Here is a 15443-nt window from a genome sequence, read left to right on the forward strand (position 1 = left end):
CATCCCCATCACTTTTCCCTTTTCAGTGGCCTCTGAAATCATGCATTTAGCTTTTTACTTTGTAAGTCTTTTCAGAAGCAAATAGTTACTTTTGGGTATTTAGTATTAAAAAACAAAAACACAAATAAAACAACACCATGAAAAACAAATACCAATGCACAGGCTGAAATCACAGAAGACTTTAAAAATGTGAAAAATATAATTTTAAGCTTTGGGTCTGATGATCCCCTACTGTCACAGCAAAACAGACTCCAACCAGTTCAAGCAGTGTAGTGTACTGTGGAGTTCACGTTGGAGGACATATTAAGAAATGACAAAACTGTACTATGAAAATTGGCAACATAGATCATGGAGAAGCTGGTGTAATCTGATTTCTCTGTCACTGAATCCTTAGAGACCAGAGAATGATATACAGCCTAAGAGGTGGTTTGAACCAGCCAGGAAAACATTTTTCCATCTGAAATTATTAACCGTATTTCCCCTTTTGTTCTTTTGTAAATCGATCAAGGCTGGCTGAATGGAAATCATTTTACACCTCTGAATGAAGGATGAAAAACAGCGATGCCAACTGGGACCGTGTGTGACGGGGTACACCTACCCTTCAGGCATGGATTTCTGCCTGTAGGTGCCCCCGCCAGAGCCAGTCTCGCTGGAGGAAGACAGGTTGCTGGGGGAGTTACGGCACTGCTGGGATCTCGCTAAAGCCATGGACGAGACCGTCACGTAGATGTCCGAACCAGGAGACAGCCTGCACGTACAAACCAAAAATAGGAAGTCAGCAATTCAAAGGGAAGAGTCCCACAGCGGGCATGATGGATAACTTCATATAAATGCGACAGAGGCAGCGGCTTCATGGAGATGGTGAAATGGAGCCAGCTGGAAGCCTACACAAGACCTGTCCCCATGCAACCACTCCCTCAGGGAGCCCCTGGAAAACTGCCTTGAAGGGGGCAGGGAAAAACAACAGGGGAAAAACACGTATGTTTCCAAAAGCTGCCAGAATTCAATAGGCTGAGCTGCGCAGGCGGCTTCCTAGTATGGCAGTGTAGAACATAATTGAACCCCAGTGACATTAACACAGCAATTAATTCCACTTTCACACTGGTTCCCCCAGAATACATGCCAGGGGGAGACTGGTACATTCTTTGTTTTCTAATTTTATTACTCAGAGTCTGAAATGAATATTCAAATTCTGCTACTAAGCATTTATGAATTTGGTTGATAGTAGCATCACCATATAAAAATCTCCATGACACAAAGTGCCTAGAACTGCAGTTGTTGAAATTTAACTGGAATTAATGAATTTCACCTAATGCATCTATTTCAAAAGCTGTGGGGCCTTCACCCTGCTGATGGCTCTGGCGACAGAAACTGGAGCTTTGCAGTCAGGACAGATACTTTTCTCCAGTAGCTCTAGTAGGAATGTGGTAAGCACCGGGATATCAATGTGATGCTGATGAGGTGCCCAGGTGAGAACTAAACCTTAATCGCACAAGTGGAAGCTGGCACACATCATTCGCCTCCTGCGGCAGGGCAGGTCTCTTCCAGTTTATCACTGAGGAAGTGGAATCGAAACCATTCATTCAATAAGCCCGGCCTCTTGATTCTAAGTCGGCCACACTCTATACTAAGCTACTGCTGCCCTCTAGGAAGGTTGAGCTTTCTCGTCCTAATACGACAGTTGGCCACGGGTCTGCACAGTCAGACAACTTTTAATCGAAGTGCAGAGGCCCTGGGACAGAACCCGGATCACTGAGGCATGGCAGGTTCCCACGGTGAACCCATAAACTTTCCACAGCAGGGCAGACTGGGGTTTCAGGTACAGGAAGCTGACAGGAGGGATAACAGAATCACCGTGAGAAGCTTTTCTAATGGAAAAAGAATAAGGCTAAAATGTTTGACTTTCAAATCCATGTAGGCCCAAAGGGCAGAGCTGACGTGAGAGCTAGGTCTCTGTACAAGCCCGCTAACTCCAGCTGTCTTCTAGCTATCCCTCTGGGGCACCCTCTCCAGCAATCCCAACCAAACCCCCTAAAAACTAACTGATTTTTCCATTCCCGCCCCTCAAACCCCAAACCTGCCCCTCCTATATCTGCTATTCCAAGCTAATGTTTTTACATTCCTTCCCCACTTTTCTCATCTTCCATAGTCAATTGGTCTAATTAAGCTCAACTGTTACAGAGAACAGACTTTGCACCCTCTGCCAGGCCCTGGACCGTCTCGCCATATAAGTATATCCTCATATCCATCCGAGTCTCCCTGCTCTTCACCTGCCTCCATGCCTCCTCCATCCTGGTCACATGCCCCACGCTCCAGTCCTCAGACTCACCCACCAAAGTCATACCTTTACTTAGCTTGTCCTCTCTGCTGGGAACATCCTTCCTCACAGAGAATCCTTTCTTTCTACCCAAGGCCCAATTCCAGCATCACAGGCCTGAATTCATGGATTAATGAGAACGTCAATCCCACAGCAACCTGCTCTTTGCACCCCTGTCGCACTCCCTCTGGAGTGGTGACTTTTATATGTGTCTATCTCCCCAACTAGATTCTGCCCGTACAGGGCAGGTATGTATCTGCATATCTTTGGTTGCTTAACACACATTTGAAGGAGAATTCCCACTCGCAATGTAGGAAATGAAGCGGTGGTTCAGGAAGTGGGCCTGCAGTTACATCAGGTGTCCCAAGCCAGGGGCACTCAACCATGGTGCATTTATATCAGATGAAAAACAGCTGGTCTTTAATCATAATGTGACAAGATTTGGGGAATAATTTGCTAAAAACACTTATAACACATTCAAGGTGATTCCACACTTTCTTAAATGTGAGAAAAGGGGGATGACAGAATTATGCCCAGGCACCACTGGACATATATCATCGATCCGACATACAATGACAAGAGAACTTACTGGTGATGCCTCCTCTACAGTGTGAAATGGCAAGTAAGAGACCTGGGATGCTGGGTCCTTGGGCTATTCAATGGGAAGCTAGAAAAAGAGGCAGAGTTCCTAAGGTCCTCAAGTTCATGTCACCAATTTGGTCCCTGCTACAGATTCAGAGAAATACCGGCGGACCGCATGGCTGCCATCCTCACTAGGAGGCCAGGGTTGAGAGAGGGGTATGTGTGGGCAGGGATGTGGGTTAGACCAGTGGGTTCTGGGAACACTAGCTCATCCCTACTTTGGGTAACGTGTTTTGATAAAAGATCAAGACATTTATCTGGGCATGGATGTCCCTTCATTCTTTTTCCATTAAGACCTCTCCCAAAGATCTCACTATTTATTCTGGAATAATTGGAAGGGGATTGGAGTCCGGGAGGAATGGGAGGAGCAGAGCACAAAGAAGAAAGCTATGGAAGGATTAAGGAACGGCATAAACCCAAATGTTACAAGAGACCACACTGCTTTCTGCCTTAAGAGTTTGGCCTTTACATGCACCTAATATAAACTTCAAATACAGTTTCCTTTTGTAGCTGCTTTGATTTTCTTGCTGCAGAGGAGGAGGTGTTATAGGAAGATGGGGAGGGGGGGGGAGAAGGCAGTAGAAATGTAACATGTTTAGGGCCTGTTGATTTCACTCTCTTCTGGGTAAGTAATGACAATGAATTATATTTACGGTGAACATGAAAATGTTTATGCTTCTATGAGGAAGTGACAACATGATTCCATAGAGAAAGCCCAAAAGCAACCTTTATATTTGTATTTAGAGCTGGCTTTTCTTATCCTGCTCTCCAAAATGCACGTTAAGCTGAAATATCTAACGCTCCTTCTCAACCTCAGCCTTTATTTGGCAAGGGTATCAGAAAATTCTACTTGGTTACTGGAGTGATCCCAAGTGAAAAAATAGCATTTCCAGGAGGCCAGCACTCACTCCCATCCGTTTCTGCATTTCTAGAACTCAATGATGGCTTTGTTTCCTGCCTGTGCGCGCGCGAGCGCGCGCGCGCGCTCTCGCGCTCGCTCTCTCTCTCTCTCTCTCTCTCTCTCTCTCTCTCTCTCTCACACACACACACACACACACACACACACACACACACACACAGCACACACACAGCAATGGATGGAATGGCATTCAAAAGGTTTTAAGACTCTGGATATATGTATGCTGGGGGGCAAAAAATCAGAACTATCCTCTCTTCTGATGCTTTACTGTTATTTCAAACTCTGAATGTGATACCATCACAGAAATATTGTCTGAGAGCAGACCTGGTGCGAGGAGTGGAAGGGCCGCCTGCTGCACTGGCCATTCACTGCCAGAGAGCCTGTGGCTATCACGCGTGGGAGTCAGGCTGCTTGCTGTCCTGCCACTTTGAAAACTGCACCCAAACTGGCTCCCATGGGAGTGCATGCTGACCTCCTGAATCTGTCCTCCCACCACTCCATTTCAAGGATTGCTGAGACCAGTGAGGGGTTAGCCCAAGATCACACATCCTTCCCTCCCTTTTGAGATAAACCCAGACCTTTGTGCTTTCTCTTAGTCTTAATGAGCCTGAGAAATTCTAGATGTCTGTGCCCAAAGAGGTCAAGAGGACTAAGATGAACACATCTCTCAGCGGTTGTGAGATCTTTTATTTCCATGGAATATAAGAAACAATCTTTTTAAAGGCAGCTCTGGTCACTGTCAGGAAATTTCAAAACCTCTCAGCATTAATTTCAGTAATTTTCTTCCTTACATTTTTATAAATTTATAAATTTAGCCAAGAAATAACTAAATGTTTTAAAAGTAACTGGTGTTAAACTTTGTCTTAAATGCTTGCTATTAATTCCCTCTGCAGAAATAAAATGCCAGGGCGTTGTGACTGTACGAAGAACACAGTGACTGAAAGTCATGCTCATCAGCCCACAGACAACACGTCCACAGTCTGCAGGACACACAGCAGCTTTCCTTTACAGGCAATGCATTCTGTTGCAATGAAAGCAACAAGTTGAAGGGATGTATATTTAAGAAGGGATGGATACGGTCTAAGATCAGTATCAGTCCCTTATTTTTACAGAGGTGTTCTCACACTAGGATAAAGGAGGGAAGAGAGCTGCTAACATTTAGATTTCTAATAAAATATCCCTGTCCCCCACCACACCCTTGCCCTGGATTAGGGGTGTCGAACTCAATCAGAGAAGGGGCCAAAATCTAAAATCCAGCCTAAATCGCGGGCCAAATGGTTTACTGAACAGTCATAAACTGTCATTGTGATGGAAACGCAGTGGAGTGCATTGATGACAGCGCGGTGCGGGCCACATTGCAAGGCCTGGCGGGACGGATTTGGCCCGCGGGCCTTGTGTTTGACACATGTGCCCTGGATCAATTCACAGGACTACACGCATGGTGTTAACATTAATAGACTCTTGTGAGACTGAACTCCTCAGATTGTGACTGATTATCATTTACCAATTTATGGATAAGGAATTCTCAGTATCTGTGTAGTTGATGCTGACATTCTTTTCCCTGAGTCGCATACAGTACAGGTTTAATGGTGCCTCAATTTCCTGCTCTTTACTCCAAAGTGAGAGCACTGCGTCCGAAGAGGCAGATCCTCTGTAATTCAAGTGCAAACAGGGGAGGGTGGTAAAAACAACCAAGAGGGTTTTAAGTGGCAGCAATGACTGACAAATTAGATGTCCGAGTCTATAATTAAGTACAGCACTTTACACAACTCGGCAATTAAAACACAACTCACCCAAGGAACAGTATCTGGGTGAGTAAGGTTAAGTCTGGACCAAGGAAAAGCCTGTTTTCAACCAGGGATACTCCCAGAATTTTGTAAAAAAAAAAAAAAAAAAAAGAAAGAAAGAAAAGAAAAGATTTTCTAAAATGATTTAAGGTGCTATAATGAGAAGAGATTTAAAGAAGTTGTGTTCAGATTTGGACAAATTATCCCTCGGTCTTTTCCTTGTTTCCTACTGTGAGTGCCGAGAAGCAGAGCTATCCCTGGCTCACTGACCACATGGTTCATATTGGTTCTTCGGACTGGACCATGGAAATCCTGTTCTGATAAGCCTCCGGTATAAGAGCCGTTTACAGCTAGGAATAACTCATGTACCGTTAGATAAAGCTTGGCAACTCATCACATTGAAATAAATGGGTCATCGCTTCAAGCTTGGCGCACTCTCTGGGTGCCTCTTGAGAACAATCAATTTGTGTAACTGAGGGCAGCGAGGGTAAGAATGGACTGCAGGCTGGACCAGCTTCATGATTTGTGGGGCTCAGGCGGGAATGGAAATGTGGTCCCCCGTTCAGATACCATTACAAATGTCATGGCAGTGACAGCGAAGCACTGAGCCCAGAGTGGACCCTTCTGAGCATGGGGGCCTGTGCGACTGCTGGCGGACTACGGAGCAGCGAAGGGCCCCTCAGCACGCCAGCGCACAGGCGCCCATTCCCGGAGCACTTCTGCCTGTGGCGGCAGATTTCATTCACGCCGCATGGTGGCGAGGCTACAGGGCTCTGGGGCCCAATGGCCTCGGTGCTAATCTCAGCTCTACCACTAACCAGCTATGACTTTGCACAAATTGTCTCATCTCTCACTCCCTGGGCTCCTTATCTGTAAAAGAGGTAAGCAGCAATCAAGTTGATGGGCTGTTGGGTAGATTAACTGAGAAAACTTGCACAAACAACTCTGAACAGAGCCGGGCCCAGAGCATGAGTCCAATAAGAGCTACGCATAGTTTTTAAGGAAAACACAAGTGAAATGAAACTGTCTGGAGGGCAAAAGTACGGAGTGTGGAGGCTCAGGCAGGTTAAAGTCAAACCTTGTTGGGAAAACCAGGGGGAAAAGCCTGATGAAGAAATGCACTTGAGATGGGACTTGTTACTAAGGATGTTCATCACCATCAGGAGCCAGGATGCAGAAATGTGAGGTCACCATGATGGCAGGTTAGGCCTGAGCACTAGACACGGCTGGGAGAATGGTGGGGGCCATGCCGTGAAGACGCCTGGGTTGTGCAGGCTGCGCTCTCGTATGCTAAGATGAGGAAGCAAAAACTTCACGTGTGAGGCAGCAGGGGGAACCGGAGGTTCTGCAGCCAGGCAGTGGCGTGGTTCTCTTTGGTTAGTCCTACCCTCCACCAATATTCACACGTATTTCACAAAAAGAAGTAGATACCCAAATCTTTAGTGAAAAGCTAAGTGGATTTTTATTTTTTGACATTCTAGGATTTTAAAGACTGGAAAACACTAAGCAAGATAAATTCACTCCCTATCCCATCAAACAGACAAAAACAAGGGAAGCAGAAGCCAAAACACAGCACGCACGCTGGTCTCAGGTCGGAAGGGCTGCCCACGTGCATCTGCCTCACATGGTCTCCATGCTCCGCTCCTCCTACGACGGCCCTACGCTAGAAGAGATGAGCATCATGCTTTCCTATCAGTACTAACGCTCTTGGTTTTCAGAAATTGTGAGTGCTACAATCAAGTCCCATTTGCAAACTAGCCCATCAATTACTTAACAGGCACACAGCACTGATCAAGATTCAGGGCTGCACTATGCCTCATCGTTTGTCATTTTAAAAAACGATAACGAGAAACCAAGAGAGAAAAAGAAAAGTGTTAGATTGGGAGACTACAGGCTGTTTAATTCGGCTGGATTCTGGTTCTCTCCGGTGTGGAGACTGGTGGGAGGTAGTGAACTCCCACCTACACTGCAAGCAGGGCCACCGGCACAGGAGGCGACCCCCTTGGCCATGTCCCCTTGTTCATCTGTGCCTGCAGTTCCTAAAAACAGTGGTCCAGGGTGAGGGCCCAAGGCTATCTGTGTGTGTCTCTAGGCCTCTTGGTGCAGCCACCAGCCTAGAGCCCCGCGGTCAGCATGCACACACCCCACCCACAGACACACACGCTCGGGAGAGATGCACTCAGCTCTGCTGACCAGCCCTCGGACACTCTGCCCTCTCATTTCCTTTAGCTACTCCTGCAGGTAAAGAGGAAATTAAACGCACTTTCCTCCTCAAGCACTTGACAGACAGATGGCAGGCAAATCCCAAACCTTACCACAGGATTCTCAGGGGTAGAAGGAAGCAGGCCTTTGTCAGATCCTTCAGTGTCGAGAGCTCTGAACAAGAGGCTTATGGGAAAATTTCTCACTGATGACTGTGAAGGTGGGTTTAGGGAGCTAATTTGTCTTAATTACCACTAATTTCTACACGCTTAAAAATGTGTTGTACGACCAACAAATCTGAAAGAATAATGTCAGTGGTTTCAAATTCCAAATGTAAAGCAGAATACAGTTTTAGAGAGTAATTTAAATTCCCAACACTTTCACTCCCCCTTTCATGTGCAGGAGTTACCGCAGGACACGTTAGCTCAAGCTTCTGAGAAGGCCTTCCCTGGTGTGCGAGTGTGTGTTGGGGGAAGAAGAGGTTTGAGAAAGCCCTAAGGCCACTGAGGGCGTCTGTAGACCCCCTATGAGATGTGACCAGGCCAGGCCGCCCTGGGTGGGGCTGAGGCAGAGCAGTCCCTTGAGCTGGGCAGGAGGGCATGACCCCACTGCTGGGCGCAGAGTAGTAGTTTCTTGCTGGCTGGCAGAGAAATATGACCACATGCTGCCTCGTTGCTCTTCTCATAATATATAGAACGGTTTTTTACAAGATCACCTCTCAGGTCTACCCTAACTCGCCCCGATGGTTTCTGCAGGATTCCCTACGATCTCTGCATCTGCACCGTTCACCATTGCTGTTTTCAGTGCGGCAGGCCTCCCGAATTCATCTTCTCTGGGTCAGCAAGTTAACCAGGCCTCTGCCACTGACGACAACCAACCTGCTTTGGGAACCCCCACCCCCACCCCCACCCCCCAGCACAGCCTCGATGAGGCTGCAGACGCCTCATCAGCACGGCTGCCGGCTCCAGGACTCCATCTGAACACACTCTCTGACTTCTGAGGAGCTGCGTTTGGAAAAGCATCTACAAAATGACAATGGTGATACGGGGCATCTCCCCTTCTCGAAGCCCCTCGTGTCATGCCTGAAGAGAGCTGATTGGACACATTACTTTAGTCTTCACAGGGACTCCGATTCTCGGGGACACTGAAATGCAGAGGGATAAAGAACTTCACTGTCCCATCACTCCCAGGGGATGGGACTGGAATGTAGGGGACCGAGGCCTCTGGACTGCGGGGCTTGCTGGGGGGATCACATAAAACATGGTGCTCTGCAGGGAGGAAGCCCAGTGGGACACACTCCCAGGCTGAGCGCACAGCAGCTACTTTCGAGGCCTGAGAAAGACAGACAATTCAAGAGCCTGAGCGGGGGCCAAACCAGTCCCTTTGGTCTCCTTCCCTGGGCCACTCTGGAGCTTGGAAAAGGGGACTGGCAGGCATGCCAAGCTTAAGCCACTGTGCCTGCTTCCTAAATATTGGGTCGGCAAATAAGTAATTGCGGGTTTCACACATATATGGCTTCAGTTGAATTTTTAGGTTTGCAGACGTAGTACAAATGTAAAACACATTTTGTTTTTTGATAGTTGGCTATTCAGCTGTTAATCAGTAAAAAAAGTTTTTTGATCTGTTTTGTAGTTTTCGTTTGGCGTTCGTTGAAAAATGGAAAATCAAAAGGAACATTTTCATCATATTTTGCTTTTTTATTTCCTCAAAGGGAAAAACGCATCGCAAGCTCATAAAAAGTTATGTGCTGTTTATGGTGACGAAGCCTTAAAAGAACGGCAGTGTCAAAATTGGTTTGCCAAATTTCGTTCTGGTGATTTTTCACTCAAAGATGAAAAACGCTCTGGTCGTCCAGTTGAAGTTGATGACGCCCTAATCAAAGCAATAATCAATTTGGACTGTCACAGTACAACACGTGAGATTTCAGAGAAGCTTCATGTATCACATACATGCATTGAAAATCACTTAAAACAACTTGGCTATGTTCAAAAACTCAATACATGGGTTCCTCATGAACTGAAAGAATCACAGTTAACGCAACGCATTAGCAGCTGCGATTTGCTAAAGAAACGTAATGAAAATGAACCATTTTTAAAACGACTGATAACTGGCGATGAAAAATGGGTTGTTTACAACAATATCAAGCGGAAAAGATCGTGGAGCAGGCCAGGTGAACCAACTCAAACAACATCAAAAGCTGATATTCATCAAAAGAAGGTTTTGTTATCAGTTTGGTGGGATTACAAAGGAATTGTCTACTTTGAACTCTTACCACCCAACCGAACGATCAATTCTGATGTCTACATTGAACAACTAACGAAATTAAACAATGCAGTTGAAGAAAAGCGGCCCGAATTGACAAATCGAAAAGGTGTTGTATTCCATCATGACAATGCAAGGCCACACACATCTTTGGTCACTCGGCAAAAATTAATGGAGCTTGATTGGGATGTTTTGCCACATCCACCATATAGTCCTGACCTTGCACCATCTGATTACTTTTTGTTTTGATCTTTACAAAACTCCTTGAATGGTAAAAATTTCAATAATGATGATGATGTCAAATCGTACCTGATTCAGTTTTTTGCTAATAAAAACCAGAAGTTTTTTGAAAGTGGGATTATGATGCTGCCTGAAAGATGGCAAAAGGTCATTGATCAAAATGGGCAATACATTACAGAATAAAGTTATTTAGTTCCATAAAAAAATTGTCTTTGATTTTCTTTAAAAAATCCGCAATTACTTAGTTGCCGACCCAATATTTTCTTTTTTCCTTAACATATCTATATATTTTTATTGCTTTTAGAGAGGAAGAGAGAGAGAGAGAGAGAGAGAGAGAGAGAGAGAGAGAGAGAGAGAGAGAGAGAGAGAGAGAGAGAGAGAGAGAGAGAGAGAGAGAGAGAGAGAGAGAGAGATCAATGATGATAGAGAATCATTGATCGGCTGCCTCCTGCAAACCCACTACTGGGGATGGAGCCCACAACCCAGGCATGTGCCCTGACTGGGAATCAAACTGTGACCTCCGGGTTCATATGTTGACACTCAACCACTGAGCCATGCCAGTAGTCGGGCTGCCCTAAATCTTCAATAGGAAACATCTTTGTACCAGAATCTAAAGATGTGAGCCTGTCAATCATCTGAACTTGAACTGCAATGTGAATGCTGGAGTAGCCAGCTCCTTTGAAGAGTTGGAGGAAACAAGAGCCTTAAGAGCCTGGTGAGCTTAAGTCAAGCGTGGCCCTCTGCTTCTCTGCCCAAACTTGGCAGACAAATAACAACCCCACCCCCTCCTAATTCAATTGCAATCAAATTAAAACCTTTTACAGGAAATTTAATCAGGAACAACTCAAATTTCACCCAGTCAATTTCAAACAGCATTACCCATAATATACTTTTAAAATAGTAGGATTGTAAACTTAGCCAAAAAATTAGAGTTCTACTTAAATGTAGCTTTATCCGACTACAGTGTTTCACTTTTATCTATCATTTAATTTTTATAATAAACTGATCTACCCATGTGTCCATTGATAGATGAATGGATAACCAAAATGTGCTACATATACACAATGGAATATTAGAGTATTATTCAGCCTGAAAAAGGGAAGGCTATGGTCTGAATATAACCCCAACTCCACACCCCCACCCCCAATTCATATGTTAAAGCCCGAACCCCATTAGGCATTAGGAGGAGGGGACCTTTGGGAGGTAATTGGCTTAATTAGGTCTTGAGGGTGGAGCCTCAAGAGGAAGAACCAGAGTCTGCTCTCTGCCCTGTGAGGACACAGTGAGAGGGTGGCTGCCTACAGCCCAGGAGGAGCTTCTGCATCAAGAACTGCATCTGCCAGCACCTTGATCTTGGATTTCCTGCCTCAGCACTGGAACTGGAACTTAAACCTGTTGTTTAAGCCCCTCCCCCAACCTTGCTATGGTGTTTAATTATAGTAGCCCCAGCAAACACAGGAAGGAAATTCTGACACACGCTACAACATGAATGAACCTTGAAAGACCTGATGCTAAAGTGAAATAAACCAGTCACAAAAGGACAAGTATTATATGAAGCTACCTTATGCGAGGTGCCTACAGTAGTCAAACTCATAGACAAAAAATAGAATGGTGGCTGTTAGGACTAATAGATACAGAATTTCAGCCTGGGAAGATGAAACAGTTCTGGAGATGGATGATGGCAATGGTTGTACAACAATGTGAGTGTACATACACCACAGAACTGTACACCTAAAAATGGTCAAAATGGTAAAATTTATGTTATGCATATTTTACAATAGATAAAAAATAATACAATGATTTATTGTCTCCTGAATTGATTTACTTCTGTTCCCACTTCTTTAAGTTCTTTTGCATACTGGGTTAATTACTAAATAAAGTCTTTAAAAAAATGCATTGAGAGCCTATTAAAACATCTGAACCTGAGCAGGCTGGCTCTTGGGATACGACCATGAGTAAGATAGACTGCCTGAAGGTGGAACATGGACGGAGAAGATTACAGTGAAGAACACATTCTCCGAAGAAAGATGACTTTCAGTGATATGAACAATCTCAAAAGGGGCAATTAAGCAGAGGTGGGAGGAGTGTTTTGGAGAAATTAAAGGAGCCTTCTCAGAGTGAGGCATTGCCGAGAGAGGGCATGGAGGACAGAGCGAACAGAAAGCAGGTATAACAGCATGAAGGAGAGAGAAAACATAGCAACAGTCATGGACATGCTTGGGGTCAGACATGGATCTCACAGGAGAAGATGGTATGAAAAGGCATGGCCCCAGGAGGACTTCCATTTCTATTAGACAGTTCCATGCACATGCAGCATGGAGGGATGAGAGATGTTCTTGACAGAAGAATCTCCCTGAGAAATGAGAGTCCCTAAAGCAATGACAAGGAGGAAGGTTAAAAATGAGGAGCTCAACAGATGCTAAGGACTTGATAACTAAGTGGTGTAGAGATGGGGAGGACAGGGGTAAAGGGGGGAGAGCAATTATGAATCCTAGTCCTGCTCTGGATACTCAGGTAGAAGGCAAAGTCCTTCAGCAAGGCGGCTACCATGAGAATAGTACGGGTGGTGGAAGGGCAGGAGAGAAACTGAAGGCAGTTTGGACTTGGACTTGTAGGAGACACAGTGACATTCAAGTGAAGGTGGTTCAGTAGGTAGTCAGGCATCTATAATAATAAAAGCATAATATGCTAATTAGACTGGATGACCTTCCAGATGAAGCCAGGGCTGCGAGGGCCGAGCCCCTTGCATGAATTTTGTGCACCAGGCCTCTAGTATGAATATAAAAAGTAAAGAGATCAAGTCAAAACATATACTACTAAGAAACTGCCCAAATACAGATGATGGCTGAAGTTACTGAAATAAACTATTGCAAGATATTGCACTACATGGGATTTTTTAAAAAATGAGGAAAAAACCTGTAGGGCACATACAATTTTGGGGTGATGAGATGGGTTTAAAGAAGAAAAAAAAAAAGTGAAGTCTGGAAGACAAGCAAAAGCAGTTGGCAGGAGGGTCCCCCAGCTTTACTAACATGGGCGTCAGAGGGCTGAGGCCTGAGCAATGCCTGGGAAGCCAAGTTCCATGGTTTAAGGATCCACCAGTCAAGTCAAACTATGATCCAAGGGACGGCATTTGGAAAGTACAAGTCCTGAAACTTCTAACCTTAGCTAATCCTATATAATAAAAGCCTAATAGGAAAACTGGTCCCTTGGGCAGTCATTTGACCTGGAGTAAAACTGCTCCCTATGATGTGCGCTGACCACGAGGGGGCGATTACCTGAAGCGGGGGAGACAGGGATGGAGGTGCAGTGAGAATGCAGGGTGTCCACCAAGCTCTCTCTTTCCCCTTACTAACCTCTCCTGGGATGCCACGGCTCATGTGCCAAGGCAGCCCCTCTGCTCAGGTGCCCACGAGGAGCGCCCACTGCACCCACGTGGCCTCTTTTTGGGTGAACTGGCCACAGCCGCCGGGACTGCAGGGACTGGTTGGGCTCCCTGTGAAATCACACAGGAACCAGTCTGCAAGGCTGGCCAGGAGAGCGCGCGCTGCCCGCCCAGCTTCCATGGAGCGCCACTGGGCAGCTGGGAGGCCCATACTGTGTCCGGCTATGCTCACCTCATCTCCTTGTGGGGACTCGGGCGCTGTGACTCAGGCAGAGGGGGCATGCGTGGGGACCCGGGGGCCCAGGTGCTGCCCAGGGTCCAGAGGTCAGCTGGGACCTGCCCTTCCAAACCAGACACTTGTGCTTTGGTTGCCAGCCAGGCCTAGGAACCACACCCATGCACGGATTTCATGCACGAATTTCGTGCACCAGGTCCCTAGTCTAAATAAAGGAAGAGGAAGGATTTCACAGGTGCTTGCTTTGTCTCAAAGTAGAAAATGATAGTAAAAATTAGCACAGACCCTGTATGAAATAAATTTAGAAAGCATTTTCCTAAAAATACAGATTGGATGAGCACACGACTGATCAGCTCTCTGAGAGGAGAACTCTAAGCCTGTTTCAACAATGTTCACAGGCATACTCTTCTGGCCCTGCAGGCTGCTAGTGTCTGCTGAGGAGGGGTGGGTGGGTGGGCTGCCAATGCAGCCTTCTGAAGCGCTATGTAAATGAAGAAGTACTCCCCCCCCCCCCCCTCCCCCCCAACACACACACACTTAGAGCTAAATGAAGTGGGGAAAGGGGACAGTAGGGCATGTTGGTATAACTCAAAAGCAGCACTTAGTTCAGTAAGGTCCAACACCAAATATTTATATAAAGGTTGGTAATACTTCATCTAAAAACAGAGAAAGGAACATTTTTTTATATGCTAAGATGCCCGTTGCCTATACAAAACCCCTGAAACAGCTGAACTTTTCTCTATTTTTTTTTTTTTTACAAATATATTTTTATTGATTTCAGAGAGGAAGGAGAGGGACAGAGAAATAGCAACATCAATGATGATAGAGAATCATCGATCAGCTGTCTCCTGCACTCCCCACACTGGGGATTGAGCCCGAAACCCAGGCATGTGCCCTGATTGGGAATTGAACTGTGACTTCTGGTTCATAGGTTGATGCTCAATCACTGTTCCATGCCAGCTGGGCTGAACTTTTCAGAGCACATTAACACAGATCACGGTTTTATCCTGCATATTATGTATAAAAACAGCACAGGTGGATATGCTTCAGCCAGCTATTTTTATTTCAGTCTTACCTTTACACTCTAGATAAATTTGAGGCCAAAAGAACAATTGCATTGCAGTGGCTATTTCTGTTGAACAAAAACTAATTCTGTTGATAAATACTATCTCCACAAATACTAGAAAATTCCATAGTCAAAAGGCCACCTGGAGAGTGTAAAGCTCATATATTTAAATCAGAGAGAATTTAACTTTATTCTATTTTTTGGCAAACAAGTGTTCTGCCCCTATTGCATCTCTTAATGTATACAGAGAACACAATTCAATGAAACAACTGTTGGAAACTCCAAACACCAAGACGTTTTGCAATGCCATACAAATTCTGACCTTGGTATTTATTTTTTGTTATTGCTCTTAATCCTTACCCGAGGATATTTTTCCATTGATTTTTTA

The 15443-nt window shown here is 45.4% G+C and overlaps 1 protein-coding gene across 26 annotated transcripts in view; it reads right to left on the reverse strand.

Annotated features, from left to right (window-relative positions):
- The window catches only part of SIPA1L1 (signal induced proliferation associated 1 like 1), a 385638-nt gene that overhangs the window by 45845 nt on the left and 324350 nt on the right, over window positions 1-15443 (reverse strand). For 25 of the 26 annotated variants that reach the window (XM_045579110.1, XM_045579114.1, XM_045579079.1 and 22 more), the window contains one exon: window positions 599-748. The exons of the other annotated variant lie outside the window; for it this stretch is intronic. In XM_045579110.1, coding sequence (XP_045435066.1) covers window positions 599-748 — 150 coding nt within the window. The remainder of the gene's footprint in view (window positions 1-598; window positions 749-15443) is intronic. 26 annotated transcript variants of the gene reach the window in all.

This window comes from Pipistrellus kuhlii, unplaced genomic scaffold (assembly GCF_014108245.1).
Source record: "Pipistrellus kuhlii isolate mPipKuh1 unplaced genomic scaffold, mPipKuh1.p scaffold_m20_p_1, whole genome shotgun sequence".
NCBI lineage: Eukaryota > Metazoa > Chordata > Mammalia > Chiroptera > Vespertilionidae > Pipistrellus > Pipistrellus kuhlii.